This window comes from Gossypium hirsutum, chromosome A11, assembly GCF_007990345.1.
Source record: "Gossypium hirsutum isolate 1008001.06 chromosome A11, Gossypium_hirsutum_v2.1, whole genome shotgun sequence".
Lineage (NCBI taxonomy): Eukaryota > Viridiplantae > Streptophyta > Magnoliopsida > Malvales > Malvaceae > Gossypium > Gossypium hirsutum.
The window spans coordinates 114330531-114345538 of record NC_053434.1 but is presented as its reverse complement, the minus strand read 5'-3'; the positions used below and the strand labels follow the sequence as shown (position 1 = coordinate 114345538).

Here is a 15008-nt window from a genome sequence, read left to right as displayed (position 1 = left end):
AAAACCTATAGTGACGGTCAAAAATGTTATTCCAACAAAAAGTAGTCGTTAACGCATGTAATGTCAGTATAGACTTTTGCTGAAGGAAAATGCAATCATCGAAATGGATCTGAAGACCTATATAGAAGGTTGATCATTGTTAAAGTGGTAACTGTTGCTATAGGTATTGTCTGCAAATTGCAATAGTGAGAATTGGACCATTGATAAAAGTACATATAAGCGAAACTCCAATATCCTTGAATTTATAGCAACAATTGGATCGTTAGTAAAAGTTCTAATGAATGAAAATCCAATTATATCCCAAAAACTGTTGGTAAAAGGTCATATAATACAAGTATACTAACAATTAGAATGGACCATCAGCGTCCAATTGCTAATATTTTAATTTATTTACAATCTTAGTTAAATATGGTACAAAAAAAATATAGCTCAAACATAATCTTAAAAGCAATGCAAATAAAATCCAACAAAACCAAATATATAATCCAAACATAAATCAAATAAATAGTAATCATCAACCAAACAAAAAATATAGTCATCTTTCATATATTCTTAAGGAGTAGGAGCTGTATAAAATTGAAAAATGTGCCTTTATTAAAAGCAATCGAATAATGAATTATAGACATGCAAAGTAGTCATAAAATGAATAACACCTTGATTGTGTCCCAAATTCATCGTCGTCCTCCATTTCCAAATGAAGCTATTCTGGAAAAACAAAAGCAACTGTGATATTTGCATTTTTTAGCTCAATTAATACGTATCATATATTTCAGCTAAGGCTCAATAACCTCTATAGGATTCTTTGATAGAAATTAATCATCGATAAAATAAAGCATTAGTATACAACAATTTATTTGTAATGAAGCAAGTTGAAGGTGTTACACATGTCCTATATAGTATCCTAAAAACTTAAAAAAGAAAAAGAGCTCGTCAGAATCTGAATTTTATCGTTGAAAACTGGGTTCGAATGAATGTTTCGACATCAGAGTTCTTTGGTGAGAAAAACGGAGATGGATATGTTTTCAAGTTTTTTTAAAATTTAAGAAAATAATATATTTTCTTTTTGGATTTTTTAGTTAAAAATTGTCAAGTGTCACAAAAGATTGACTAAGAAATTTGTTTTAAAGATTGGGTAATTTAAATAACAGAATATAGTTTAGGTATCACTTTAGGCAGTTGAGTATAATTTATGTACCACTCTTTATAAATTAATCAATAAAGCTTAAAAAAATATTAATAAGAGTAGTTAAAAATTACCAAGTATTACTAAATCTAGCATGAAGTTATTAATCTATCACAAGAAAAGCTACAATCTTAATTTTATTTTATAGATTAATCAATAAAGTTTAAAAAAAAAGAGTAGTTACCAAATTAAGAAGACCCGTATACCAATTTTAGGAAGTAAGAGAGTAAGAGAAATTTGAGAGAAATTAGTAGGCACATTTACTTAAACCTAAAATATTAATAAGAGCTAAACAACTTTTTCTTTTACTGAAACCAGCTACCGCTGGTAGGATTGTGTAGCCCTCTCTTTGCGGTGTTCCTCGAATAGGTAAAATTAATCATAAAATATCTTCTATTCTCATAAGTAGAAATTGAACTGGTTACCATATAATTGTCCAATGAAGTAAATAACTAACACACCATATTTCATGCTTGAGATCTAAGCAAGGGTAAGAGATATAACTTGGGCTCAGCTCTAACAATATTATATCAATAAATAAACACCCCAGTTTTCTCGTACACAACAGAAAATCAAGCAACAATAATAGAACATCCTAGATCAGTAGACAACACCCTAACAACTACCTCACCAAATAAAGATCAATAAGCACAAACGCAGTAAACATATTGAGCTGATCCCACTTTCACTGACATTTTTGTCCCAAGCTCAACATATCTTCTTCAACCTGACAAAGAAAATATAGATATAATATATTCTTTTATATAGAAAAAGTAACATAAAGAATTATTAAGACAACCAATGACCAGAATTTTACCATCAAAACATCCCAAGCACAAACGCCTTACAAAATTGATTGACTTTTCGGTCGGTTTTGATTGTGACTCTACCTCTGCCTCCGTCTCTTTATAGACATTAAGTGTTCACTTTACAAGGGAACCATTAGCTATTGATCCCTCAGCAGCAGAGTCTTCATTCATTTCTTCAATTGTTACACAAGTTTGATTGCTTTGCTGCTCTTGGACATCTTCCAAATCTTGCTCATACACTAATCTAACCCCACATTTTTTCACCTTAACTGAGTGATAGGAGATAACCCCATATTCAGCTCAAGCTCATTGAATTCCCGATTTGGGAGATCTAATCTTGGTAAATTCTCGCTTTCACTTTCACCGAATAATTTACCAGTTTCACCGATTTATTCCTTCGAGTAATGTGGATATAGCAAGCTGGCACGCGAACAATAAGGAAGATAAAGGTGGTCCTTGGTTACGTGCTGGTTAGAACCTTTCTTAAAAGGAAAGGCAACATGATCCGCAAGAAAAGGTTTATCAAACTCAGCTTGTCCATAATTTTTATCATGCAAAAGAACTTCACTCGTAAGATGCTCCTCCCTGGAAGTATCAGCAGAGACAAAAGTGCAGCACAAAGCAACTCCCATCCGTTGACTATCATTCCAAATATTGTGAGCCAGTGGTATCTTGATTGAAAACCCCACTCTCTGATGGTCGAACCATTCTGGAATTTCACCTCCAGGAATAATAACAGTGAACACGTTTCTAAAATTTCCAAATACCTGCAAAACATAACTCTACTTGTTAAGTAACTAACGAACATCATAAATGATCAAGTATGAGCTTTTGTGAGAGAACCAGAGATATTAACTAACCTTAATATTTTTTTTCAGCAGTGTTACTAGATTCATGGTCTCAGCTAACCTGTAGCAGTTAATACCTCTAATATCAGCCCAATTCACTGACTTGCATACATTTGATGGATTTGCAATTGCTTCAAGCGAATCACAGCCAGATACCAACACACTTCCTATATTTGTTAGAACCTCAGGCAATGATTTAAGCTCCTTGCAATTATCCAAATTAAGAGTATTAATCTTGGAAAGACGAGTAATAGACGAAGGTACACTGATGAAATTGTTACCACTAAGATCAATAAAATACAAAGAGGTTAGAGAAGAAATATCATTAGGAATATCACAAAGATTGCACTCCCTAAGATTCAACTCTCTTAATGAACTGAAACCTGACAATGAAGGTAACATCAGAGGCATGGATTCTATCATTGGTCTTTGGATTAACTTTAAAAGGGAAGGTGGATTCATTCGTACTTATATGATGCTCCCTTGCGCCAATTGAAATACAAAACTTTAAGCTGAAAAATGAAAGATGGTGGTATTGTTCTGGCTGTTTCACTTAAGTCAAGCCTGTCCAAAAACTCTAGTTGATTCAAATCCTCTGGCCAACTTTCAACCTTACAACAACCTGAAAGATTAAGAACTCTTAAACCTTTAGACCCACCTATGCTGCTTGGGAGGCTCACAAGGTTATTGCAATCTTTCAGATTTAATATTTCAAGAGATTCCCATTCAATTTTGGTTGGAAGACTCCTAAGATTTTAGCAGCCTCCTAAGTTCAAAAGTTTAAGCCTCGTAAGAACTCCTATGGATGGATGAACATCTATTAATCTGGTACATCCTTCCAAAATCAAAACTTCAAGATTTGGAGCTCTTAAACCTTTACACCCACCTTTGCTGCTTGCGAGACTCACAAGGTTTTTGAAATCTTTCAGATTTAATGTTTCAAGAGATTCCCATTCAATTTTGGTTGGAAGACTCCTAAGATTTTTGCAGCCTCCTAAGTTCAAAAGTTTAAGTCTCGTAAGAACTCCTATGGATGGATGAACATCTATTAATTTGGTACATCCTTCCAAAAACAAAACTTCAAGATTTGGAGCCCTTAAACCTTTACACCCACCTTTGCTGCTTGCGAGGCTCACAAGGTTTTTGCAATCTTTCAGATTTAATGTTTCAAGAGATTCCCATTCAATTTTGGTTGGAAGACTCCTAAGATTTTTGCAGCCTCTTAAGTTCAAAAGTTTAAGCCTCGTAAGAACTCCTATGGATGGATGAACATCTTTTAATCTGGTACACCCTTTTAAAATCAAAACTTCAAGATTTGGAGCTCTAGTAAAGTCTGGTGTCTTGATTAGGTTTTCGGAGCCTTTGAGGTTGAATACTTTCAACTTACACAGGGGCTACTGAAAACAATAATAAATTAGATAGAAAAGAGAAAACTTAAGTAAACTCATTTTTGTTACTATTTTTCCATCTTAATAAAATTTTAATCATTCATCTTAAAATATTAAAAGACAGGGACTAGATGAATTGATTCTTACTATATTTCTCTTCCAAAGCTAAGAGAAGTGCAATAAGGTTGTTCGGTTGGAAGGTTGAAGGCAATTAGAAAGATATTCGAAATGATTACAACTTGAGAGGAAATGAACTTTGAGCAATCTCACACTACATGAAAATAGGTTTTTAGCGGAGCTTTCTTTGGCTATAGCGGCGCTAAAACTATTTGCAGCGTTTTTACTAGTGCTACAAAAAAACCGCTATAGACAACGCCACTAAACTTTGCGGCGTTTATTTGAAAAAAACGCCGCTATAGAACATGACTTTTAGCGGCATTTTTTCTACAAACACCACTATAGAATGTGACCTTTAGTCGCGCTTTTACAACAAATGCCGCTATAGAACGTGACCTTTAACGGTGTTTTTCCCTCAAACGCCGCTACAGAACATTACCTTTAGTGGCACTTTTCCAACAAACGACGCTGTAAAACGTGACATTTAGCGATGCTTTGCCTACAAACGACACTATAGAACATGGCCTGTAGCGGCACTTTTACAACAAATGCTGCTATAGAACATGGCCTTTAACGGCGCTTTTCCAACAAACGCCGCTATAGAACGTGGCCTTTAGCTGCGCTTTTCCTACAAACGCCGCTATAGAACGTGACCTTTAGCAGCGCTTTTCCCGTAAACACCACTATAGAACTTGGTTTTTAGCGGCACTTTTCGCAAAAAACGCTACTAATTTTAGAAGATTTCCAACATCCATTTACATCCATATACAAACCCTTCCTGTAACAACAAAAAATAACAAATACAACAAATCCAACCAAAAATAGCAAATCCAATTGATACTTCAAATTCAATGAAATATATATAATCTAAATTAAAAATTGAAATAACAAAATATTCTTACAATGATGTTAAAATGTTAAACTATTCTTACAACAAGAAAAAAAAAGTCTAAGATGGCGGATTTTGCGACTGTTGAAACATCTTTGTCATATTCTGAAGTTGTAGCTGGAGTTCGTCGTATTTTCTACTCTACTCTGCTTCCCTCGCTGTTGCTTTTGCTCTAAGTTGTAGCTGGAGTTCTTCAAATTTTCTTTGAACCTCTGCTTCTCTCGATGCTGCCTCTGCTTTAAGTTTAGCAATTTGCTCTAAGGATTTGAAACACAAATCAATAATAAAAGTAACATGCATGTAAATTAAAGTTTAACATTACTTTGAATTTCTGCAGGTTCGTCAGTTGTATTCGGAACATTCGAAGATCTAATATCCGTTTGTTGCTCACTAGTTGTTTCTTCCGAATTTGGAAGATTTTGAACAATACTTAGATCTCATAATTTTCTTCTGGGCATTTTATCTGCAATACACATAAAATAGTTGAAATTTTAGTAACTAATTACAACAGTAATAGTACATATAAAATAGATGAAATATTTAACAAGATCAAGATTTAAAATATAATATTACATATAATTAAAAAATCATAAAATCTTACTACATCATAATTCGTAAATATCTTCATTCACATCCTGACGAACCCATTGAAATTGTGTACTAGTACTAGGGGATTTTCATTTAAGTTTTGTTCTGGAAAATGCAAAATTTCTAATCTTTCGTCGATGTCATCTCTACTTCCATTGCCCATGTCAAACAAGGCTCTAGGGGTGTTACGGAGTACAACGTACAAACCCTCATCAGTTGGATCTTTCAAGGAAAAAACTTGTTTCACTTAAGAAGAAAATACATACGGCTCGTCTATCGATTGTTGTCTAGTGTGAATTAATCGAGAGAAGTTCACTATTATAAAACCAAATTGATCTTTTTTTAATTTTGCGAGCACTATTAACATTAGCCCAATCACATCGAAATAAGACAACTTTTTGTTTGCCATAGTAATCTAACTCAACAATGTTAGTAAGAAATCCGTAATACTCCACATTTCCCCCAACAGGATTACTGTCCCTAGCACTAGCATAACTTGTAATTGAAGAATTAACAACTATTCCACAATTTTGAGTCCTCCTCAATCTTTCACAAGATTTTGTATGAAACCTGAATCCTTTGATGAGGAAGGCACTCTATCTTTTTACTACTCTATTCGGACCTTTGGAAAGCCATTTAACTTTTTCATTAACGTCCTTTCTACTCCAAACCTATTGACTCAAAAGTAAATTGATTAATTATAAATTTTATGAGAAAATATTATTATTTGTCAATGAAAGCTTCAGTCGCATACCGTTTGCCCTAACCATTCATGAAAAGACTCTGTGAATAACTTATGAATCTCTCGATCTTGTAATCTTCGGGAGCGTGAACGAGATCTCAATAGTTGTTTGTACTCGCTATGTTAAAAAGTGGATTACTTGGTTAGAAGCGAAACAAATTAAAAAGATGAATATTAATCAAATTCTAAAACTTACTTGCGTAATGGTTCAATTGAATCGTGGTGAAAAAGAACATATCAATATGCTTGTATCCAAGATCTATCATCTAAGTGTGCAATTTCAACTTTACTGATGGGTTCTCCATAACTTCGAAATAAATAAGTTTCAGCTACGTTATGATCAGTGAGCCCAGCATTTCTACTTGGTCTATTCAGTCTTGTTTCAACATCTTCTAAATATCTAGAACAGAAAGTCATACACTCTTCTACCAAATCCTTCAGCTATTGATCCTTCTGGATAACGCTTATTACAACAATAAGACTTCAATTTGAATAGGAACCTAAACACGATATACAACATTATCAAAAGTTGACTAAAGGTATATTAATGAATTAATGAAAAACTTTACAAATAAATTAGCACCTCTCTATAGGATACATCCACCGATAGAAAACTGGTCCACCAAGTTTTGCTTCATGAAGGAGATGGATTACTTAGTGTACCATAATAGTGAAAAAGGAAGGTGGAAAGATCTTCTCCAAATTGCATAAATCAAGGCGGTTCGATCTTGTACTTTCTCTAGTTCTTCAACATTCAGAACCTTTCTACAAATAGCTATCATTATATTGGATAGTTCAATTATGCAAGACGTCACCTTTTTTTACATACAACAGCGTAAAGTAACTGGCAATAAATCTTGTATCAAGATGTGATAATCGTGCGATTTTAGGGAATATAGTCTTCAATCTTTAAGACTCACACATCGAGATATATTTGGTGTATACGCATCTGGGACCTTTATGTCCTTCAACACCGTGCAAAACATTTCTTTTTCTTTCTTCAACATTGCAAAAATAGGAGGCGACAACCTATATTTCCCATTCGGAAGTACTAGTTCACATCAAATTCCCATGTTAACTAGATCAAGTCGACTCTGAAGATTGTCTTTCGATTCTCTATTGACATTCAGAATTGTCTAATAATGTTCTCGCAAACATTCTTTTCAATATGCATGACATCAAGATTGTCCCAATAAGGCAACTAAAAAAAATACTTCTTTTCTTCCACAAGTCCACCTCATTAGGATCATCCTCTTCATCCGATTCATCATTAATCTCCCCGTCAACATCGCCGACATACGCCTCCCTCAGTCTTCTCTTTGTTTGCGAATTGTATGGTTGATTCATCTTCCTATAACAACTTTTGATAATTTTGTATATCGTGTTTAGGTTCCTATTCAAATTGAAGTCTTATTGTCGTAATAAGTGTTATCTAGAAGGATCAGTAGCTGAAGGATACTTGGCAGAGGAGTGTATGACTTTCTGTTCTAGATATTTAGAAGATGTTGAAACAAGACTGAATAGACCAAGTAGAAATGCTGGTCTCACTGATTATAACGTAGTCAAAACTTCTTTATTTTGAAGTTATGGAGAACCCATCGATAAAGTTGAAATTGCACACTTAGATGATAGATATTGGATACAAGCACATAGACATGTTCTTTTTCACCATGATTCTATTGAACCATTACGCAAGTAAGTTTTAAAATTTGATTAATATTCATCTTTTTAATTTGTTTATATTCTAACCAAGTAATCCATTTTTTAACATAGCGAGTACAAACAACTCTTAAGATATCATTCACACTCTCAAAGATTACAACATCGAGAGATTCATAAGTTATTCACAGAATCTTTTCATGAATGGTTAGGGCAAACAGTATGTGACTGAAGCTTTCATTGACAAATAATAATATTTTCTCATAACATTTATAATTAATCAATTTACTTTCGATTCAATAGGTTTGGAGTGGAAAGGACGTTAATGACAAAGTTAAATGGCTTTCCGAAGGTTCGAATAGAGTAGTAAAAAGATATAATGCCTTCCTCATCAATGGATTCAGGTTTCATACAAATCTCGCAAAAGATTGAAGAGGACTCAAAATTGTGGAATAGTTGTTAATTCTTCAATTATAAGTTATGCTAGTGCTAAGGACAGTAATCCTGTTGAGGGAAATGTGGAGTATTATAGACTTCTTATTGACATTATTGAGTTGGATTACTATGGCAAACAGAAGGTTGTCTTATTTCGATGTGATTGGGCTGATGTTAATACTGCTCACGGAATTAAAAAAATCAATTTGGTTTTACAATGGTGAACTTCTCTCAATTAATTCACACTGGACAACAATTGATAGACGAGCCGCATGTATTTTCTTCTCAAGTGAAATAGGTTTTTTACTTGAAAGATCCAACTGATGAGGGTTGGTACGTTGTACTCCGTAACACCCCTAGAGACTTGTTTGACATGGGCAATAGAAGTAGAGATTACATCGACGAAAGATTAGAAACTTTGCATTTTCCAGAACAAAACCTAAATGAAAATATCCCTAGTCCTGGTACACAATTTCAATGGGTTCGCCAGGATGTGGATGAAGATATTTACGAATTATGATGTAGTAAGATTTTACTATTTTTTAATTATATGTAATATTATATTTTAAATCTTGATCTTGTTAAATTTTTCATATATTTTATATGTACTATTATTGTTGTAATTAGTTACTAAAATTTCAATTATTTTATGTGTATTGCAGATAAAATGCCCAGAAGAAAATTACGAGATCTAAGTATTGTTCAAAATCCTCCAAATTTGGAAGAAACAACTAGTGAGCAACAAACGGGTATTGGATATTCGAATGTTCCAAATATAGCTGATGAACTTGCAGAAATTCAAACTAATGTTAAACTTTAATTTACATGCATGTTGACTTTTATTATTGATTTGTGTTTCAAATCCTTGTATTATAATATACCATTTTTCAACTGAAAGAGGTGGGACGCGGAGAACTCGAGGACGTACGCTACTAAAAGATTTATACGACTTAAATTCCGTCGAGCATGTCAGAGTAGCTAGAAACAGTCATGGGCAACCTGTTGGATCAGAAGCTCGACTTTTAGTAGGATACTTGGGCATTATAGCATGAAATGCCAATCTGTTGCCCATCAACAACGTGTCATGGCATCATATGCCTGATAGTAACAAAAATCAAGCTCTCGATAATATTAAGGTAATAACGTCAATGTAATTTATAATACTTTATTTAAGTTTCATTTATATTTACTATCTAAACTTGTGTTTTTTTTACAGAAGATATTTTCTATAGAGGTCTCGGATAATTATGTTAAGAATGCATTAGGAAAGAAATGGAGAGACCATAAAAGTACTTTAAAGAAAGAATATTTTAAGAAAAATATAAGTCTCGAAGAGAACCTGCGAAATGTCTCGCCGGGAATGCTGAGGTACCAATGGGAAGATGCAGTTAGATTTTGGAATTCAAAGAAAAGAGAGGTATTACATACTTCCAAACTCGCATAATTATAGTATTTACTATATAAGTAATAATGATTTCATAATGTAGAACGCGTTGGAACTACAAGTAGGCAAAAACAAAAATTCACGCACACAGCTAGGTCAAAAAGTTTTGCTTGTGTAGCTGAGGGCGAGGAATTTTGAATTTATTAATTGTGTCACATATTAATTAATCTCGATTAAATAATATTTTTACTACTATATTGTAAGAACAATTGTTTGGTCAAAAAGTTGGACACCTTCAGTTTTTCGACATTACACATAGAAAAAAAGATGGATCTCCTATGACTACTGAAGCTGCAGAAATAATGGTATATTTACTTAATAAAATTTGAATTATTTTAAATATTTATAATGTTTAATTGTAATGGTTTAATTCTTCGTTTGTATTGCAAATAATGTTTTGTTGCATTTGTTTATTTTATATATTTCGTTTCTAACTTTTTGATTGATTTATTAGGAGAAACTAAAGGATAAAAAGGCGAAGTATGAAGCGATTGCTTCGAGTGATAGCTCTGTTAATCTTGATGACATTGATAACTGAATAATTACTGAAGTTTTGGGTCCTGAATGGTTGGGTTCAATTTCAAGGATCGTTCGTTAATCCAACCTAATATTTTAAATCCAGCTCGCAATAATATATGCCTTCAGGGAATCAGGTTCAAGCTGAAGTTTAAAGGTTAAAAGACTATATGGCTCAAAAGCAAGCGACCACAGTTGAGCAAATTGCTTAACTTAAAACAAAGGCAGCATCGAGAGAAGTAGAGGTTCAAAGAAAATATGAAGAACTCCAACTACAACTTAGAGCAGAAGCAGCAGCGAGGGAAGCAGAATAGAGCAGAAAATACGACGAACTCCAGTTACCGCTTCAGAATATGATGAATACGTTTCAGCAGTCGCAAAATCCGCCATCTTAGACATTTGTTTTCTTATTGTAAGAATATTTTAACATTTTAACATTATTGTAAGAATATTTTGTTATTTCATTTTTGAATTTAGATTATATATATTTCGTTGAATTTGAAGTATCAATTGGATTTGCTGTTTTTGGTTGGATTTATTGTATTTGTTGTTTTTGGTTGCTACAAGGGTTTGTATATGGATGAAAATGGATGTTGGAAATCTGCTAAAATTAGTGGCTTTTTTGTGAAAAGCGCCGCTAAAAATCAAGCTCTATAACAGCATTTGCGGGAAAAGCGTCGCTAAAGGCCACTTTTTATAGCGACATGTGTGGGAAAAGCACCGCTAAAGGCAACGTTCTATAGCAGCGTTTGTGGGAAAAGCGCTGCTAAAGAACACATTCTATAGCGGCGTTTGTTGTAAAAGCGTCGTAACAGGTCACGTTCTATAACTGCGTTTGTAGGCAAAGCGCCGCTAAATGTCACGTTCTATAGCGTCGTTTGTTGGAAAAGCGCTACTAAAGGTAATGTTCTATAGCGGCGTTTGAAAGAAAAATGCCGCTGAAGGTCAAGTTCTATAGCGGCATTAGTTGTAAAAGCGCTGCTAAAGGTAACATTCTATAGCGGTGTTCGAGGGAAAAACACCACTAAAAGTCACATTCTATAGTGGTATTTGTAGGAAAAACGTCACTAAATGTCATGTTCTATAGTGACATTTTTTTTCAAATAAACGCTGTAAAGTTTAGCAGCGTTGTCTATAGCGGCATTTTTTGCAAAACGTCGTAAATAGTTTTAACGACGTTTATAGGTCAAAAAAAGCGCCACTAAAAACATGTTTTCGTGTAGTGTTTGCTGATATCTTTTGAATGCACTTCTTTTTCTTTTCTTTAAAGTTCGTTCAATGAATCATTAACACACGATAGGTAATTTGGGAGCAAACACAAAGCAAGAATAAGAAGGCAAGATTTGCTACGACATCCAAAAATACACAACCTGCCCTTTAGGTTAATGGAACTTAACAATTAATTACATCGATAATAAAAACTTATATATATATATATATATAGCATGTTATCCAAAAATAATAATAATAACAGCATCATTGAGTCACTAAAACTAGCTGGAAAATAGAGAAGCAAACGATGATTTACCTATTATTTAAATGCCATCCTTTGATGTTAGCCACTTGAGTCAAAGCGTTTCGCCACTTTTGGATCTTGCTTTTATCTTCTTTGTATCTCTCTTCATGTGCAACAAAGGCTTCTTCAACTTTACCTTTTTGTTTCCTTAAATCAGAAGGATCCACCTTGTAGAAAATGGGAAACACTTGGTGTCTCTTCTCGTTTTTCTGCTTAACAATCTCAGCAAGCTCCTCCAAGCACCAACTTGAAAAGGCATAGGTTTCGGAGAAAATGATTATGGAGCACCGTGACTGTTGAATGACTTTAAACAGTTCAGGTGAGATTTCTTCGCCGGCCTCTAGTTTTGGGTCGTCCCTGAAAGTGTGGACTCCCTTCCCCATTAGAGCTTCATAAAGATGATCTGTGAAGTTCTTACGGGTATCTTCACCTCTAAAACTCAAGAAAACATCATATGTCTTTCTAGAAATAGATGAGAAAGATGAAGGTAACGACAACATGAGGAATTATAAGAAGAAAAAAGATATCTGAATCTGGTGTTCAAAGATCACAAAAAGTAAAAGATGGCTCAATATCAAGAGAAACTGAAACAGTAAAGTATATGAGCATCAAGAAAGAGAACATGCAACACATATTAATACACATGAAAGCGCGTAAGGGGCTGAAATTTGGGGGTGATAGAAGAGCGATGATGTTCTTTCCTGGAAGAATCCAACAAGGTAAAACTACTTTGATATATTTAAAATTCCTTAATAATTTTTAAATTTTGGGTCTGAGTTAAGAGCAGTCGGCAATGGGGAGGCAAACCTCTCCGAACCCCAACAGCACAACATTTACCCACTTGTCTTTCGCCTTTCATTTTTCTTTGATTAGACATAACACCAGTATAAAAGTAAATTTACAAGTTTATTTTTCCAGTAAAACTAAATTAAAATTTGAAAATAAATTAATTATTATATTTAATTAAATATTCTAACCAATAACTTATTCAAAATAATATTTAAAGATTTTATGAGAAATTTAAGTGACTGTGGCTTAATTCTTATCATTTTTAAAATAATATTTAAGAATTTTATTAGATATTTAAAATTATGAAAGTTTATAAGAAATTATTTGATAAGTGAAAATGCAACATTCTGATTTCTTGACCCGATATTTGGGTCGGGTATGAGGATGTTGTAAACAGAGTTTTATCAGTTTGAAAATGTCTTACAGTCAAAATGTCTACCGTAACATGGTTGTACTACAACCCCAGAGCCTTAGCCGAGACGGCAATGGGTTCTCTGTCCTTGCGGGGATCGAGTGACAGAAGTTTTGAGAATTCAAGAGAAGGTCACGGCGAGACGAGCCGTTTATCATTACGATAGGTGTCAAGTGGAAGTGCAGTGATGTATGCAGCTAAAGCATCCTAACAGACCGGTAAACTTGAACCTTGTTCCTACATGACCCGATCAATTCGATCAGGCACTTGCCATCTATTTTCATTGTTCAACTCTTTGACAACATGAAAAATCCATTGATGTTGGATATAACGCAATCCATGTAGTGGGATATGATTGATCAATATAGGATTTATCTTTTCTACATAATGGGAACAATATCTTAGGTCTCTTGATGGAGTGAGACTAGAAATATATGACCATACTTGAATAAGTTGATATGAGATACCATACTTATTTGTTTATAGTCTGCCCAAAAAATTAAAAAATATGAGATTGTACTATATAAATGTGACTATTCCATGACTTGTGTTCAATCTAGATATTAATGATAAAAGAATATAATACATGAAAAAATTATCACAGAAAAGTTATGTCAAATCATAACTTCTTCTAACTTGAGTGGCAATGATGTATTGCTAGATGTCACTCATTGCTTGAAATGTTAGAAGTATTCTAGTATTACTACCAACGTTACAAGAGCCAACAGGGTCACACCCTATAGTTGAAATGAATAGAATTCAAATACATTTGGTACTGTATTTAGTTGTCACATGAATTAAATTAATTGTTGAATTAATTTAATTTGATTGTTAAATATTAAACACATTATATGTACAAACTTGTTGTGTACAAATAGAGAATATAAATAAAATTAATATATGAATTTGATTCATACAAAATATTAATTGTATATTTTTTATCGAATTTATTAATATAAACAGTTATATTAATTAATTTCGGTCAAAATATAAAAAACATGCAAATTAATATTCTTTTGGAAAGAATATAATTAATTTATGAATTTAATTCATACAAAATATTAATTTATATATTTTACCGAATTTATTAATATAAACAATTATATTAATTAATTTCAATCAAAATATAAAAGATATGAAAATTAATATTCTTTTAAAAAATATATAATTCCGTTTTCAAGCTTTCCATTTCATTTTCTATCAATAAGGGAATAATCCAGGCTTTCCTTTTTAATATGTGATATTAAAGATGATAAAAGGATATAATCCCTTAGTGTGTTAAGTTACCAACTTAATAAAATAAAGGTCTAGCAACTGTTATTATTATTCTCTCCGAAAAGTTCAAAAGACAGTGAATGCTCGTTTTTTATAGGTGACTACATAAAGGTCGGGACGTTTTCGTTGTGGCTTGAAATCAAAATCGAATCAAAATCATCCTTTCAGAACCCGATTCGTTTCTCGTACATGAATTCATGATTGATGATCGCCAAAATAAATTTTCTGCTACACCACGAGACGTACCAACAATCCAACAACCACTGTGTAGGCACACCCTCAATCTTCTTTTTCACGCTTGACTTTTTCGCTGCTCAGGGCACGTCCATTTTGTTCTTGCTTCGTTAATTCCACTCCTGAATTTGCTTCCTATGAAGCTATTGAAATTGTGGAGCATA

The 15008-nt window shown here is 33.2% G+C and overlaps 1 protein-coding gene and 1 long non-coding RNA gene across 3 annotated transcripts; one reads left to right on the top strand and one right to left on the bottom strand.

Moving 5' to 3' along the window:
* Window positions 1–1674: 1674 nt before the first annotated feature.
* LOC107941198 (disease resistance protein RPV1) lies at window positions 1675–13434 on the bottom strand. 2 transcript variants are annotated; one of them, XM_041079989.1, is made up of 4 exons: window positions 12147–13434; window positions 2853–2901; window positions 2001–2759; window positions 1675–1910 (listed from the first exon to the last, which is right to left on the bottom strand). In XM_041079989.1, the coding sequence occupies exons 1-3, from the start codon at window positions 12632–12634 to the stop codon at window positions 2382–2384; spliced, it is 915 nt and encodes a 304-aa protein (XP_040935923.1). In that variant the 5' UTR covers window positions 12635–13434; the 3' UTR covers window positions 1675–1910; window positions 2001–2381. The 2 variants fall into 2 exon arrangements, with proteins under 2 accessions (XP_040935923.1, XP_040935924.1); XM_041079990.1 differs by lacking the exon at window positions 2853–2901.
* LOC121209376 (uncharacterized) lies at window positions 12722–13532 on the top strand. Its single transcript, XR_005904493.1, has 2 exons — window positions 12722–12853; window positions 13390–13532. It is a non-coding gene; the product is annotated as an uncharacterized lncRNA (long non-coding RNA).
* Window positions 13533–15008: the final 1476 nt, after the last annotated feature.

What these genes read in the sequence shown, in the direction of transcription:
- LOC107941198 (XM_041079989.1), bottom strand. Translation starts at nt 12,634, where the DNA reads ATGTTGTCGTTACCTTCATCTTTCTCATCTATTTCTAGAAAGACATAT. An exon ending in GGATGGCATTTAAATAATAG is followed by an intron (nt 2,902 to 12,146) that starts GTAAATCATCGT and finishes TAACTGCTACAG; the next exon opens with GTTAGCTGAGACCATGAATC. An exon ending in TGCTGAAAAAAAATATTAAG is followed by an intron (nt 2,760 to 2,852) that starts GTTAGTTAATAT and finishes TATGTTTTGCAG; the next exon opens with GTATTTGGAAATTTTAGAAA.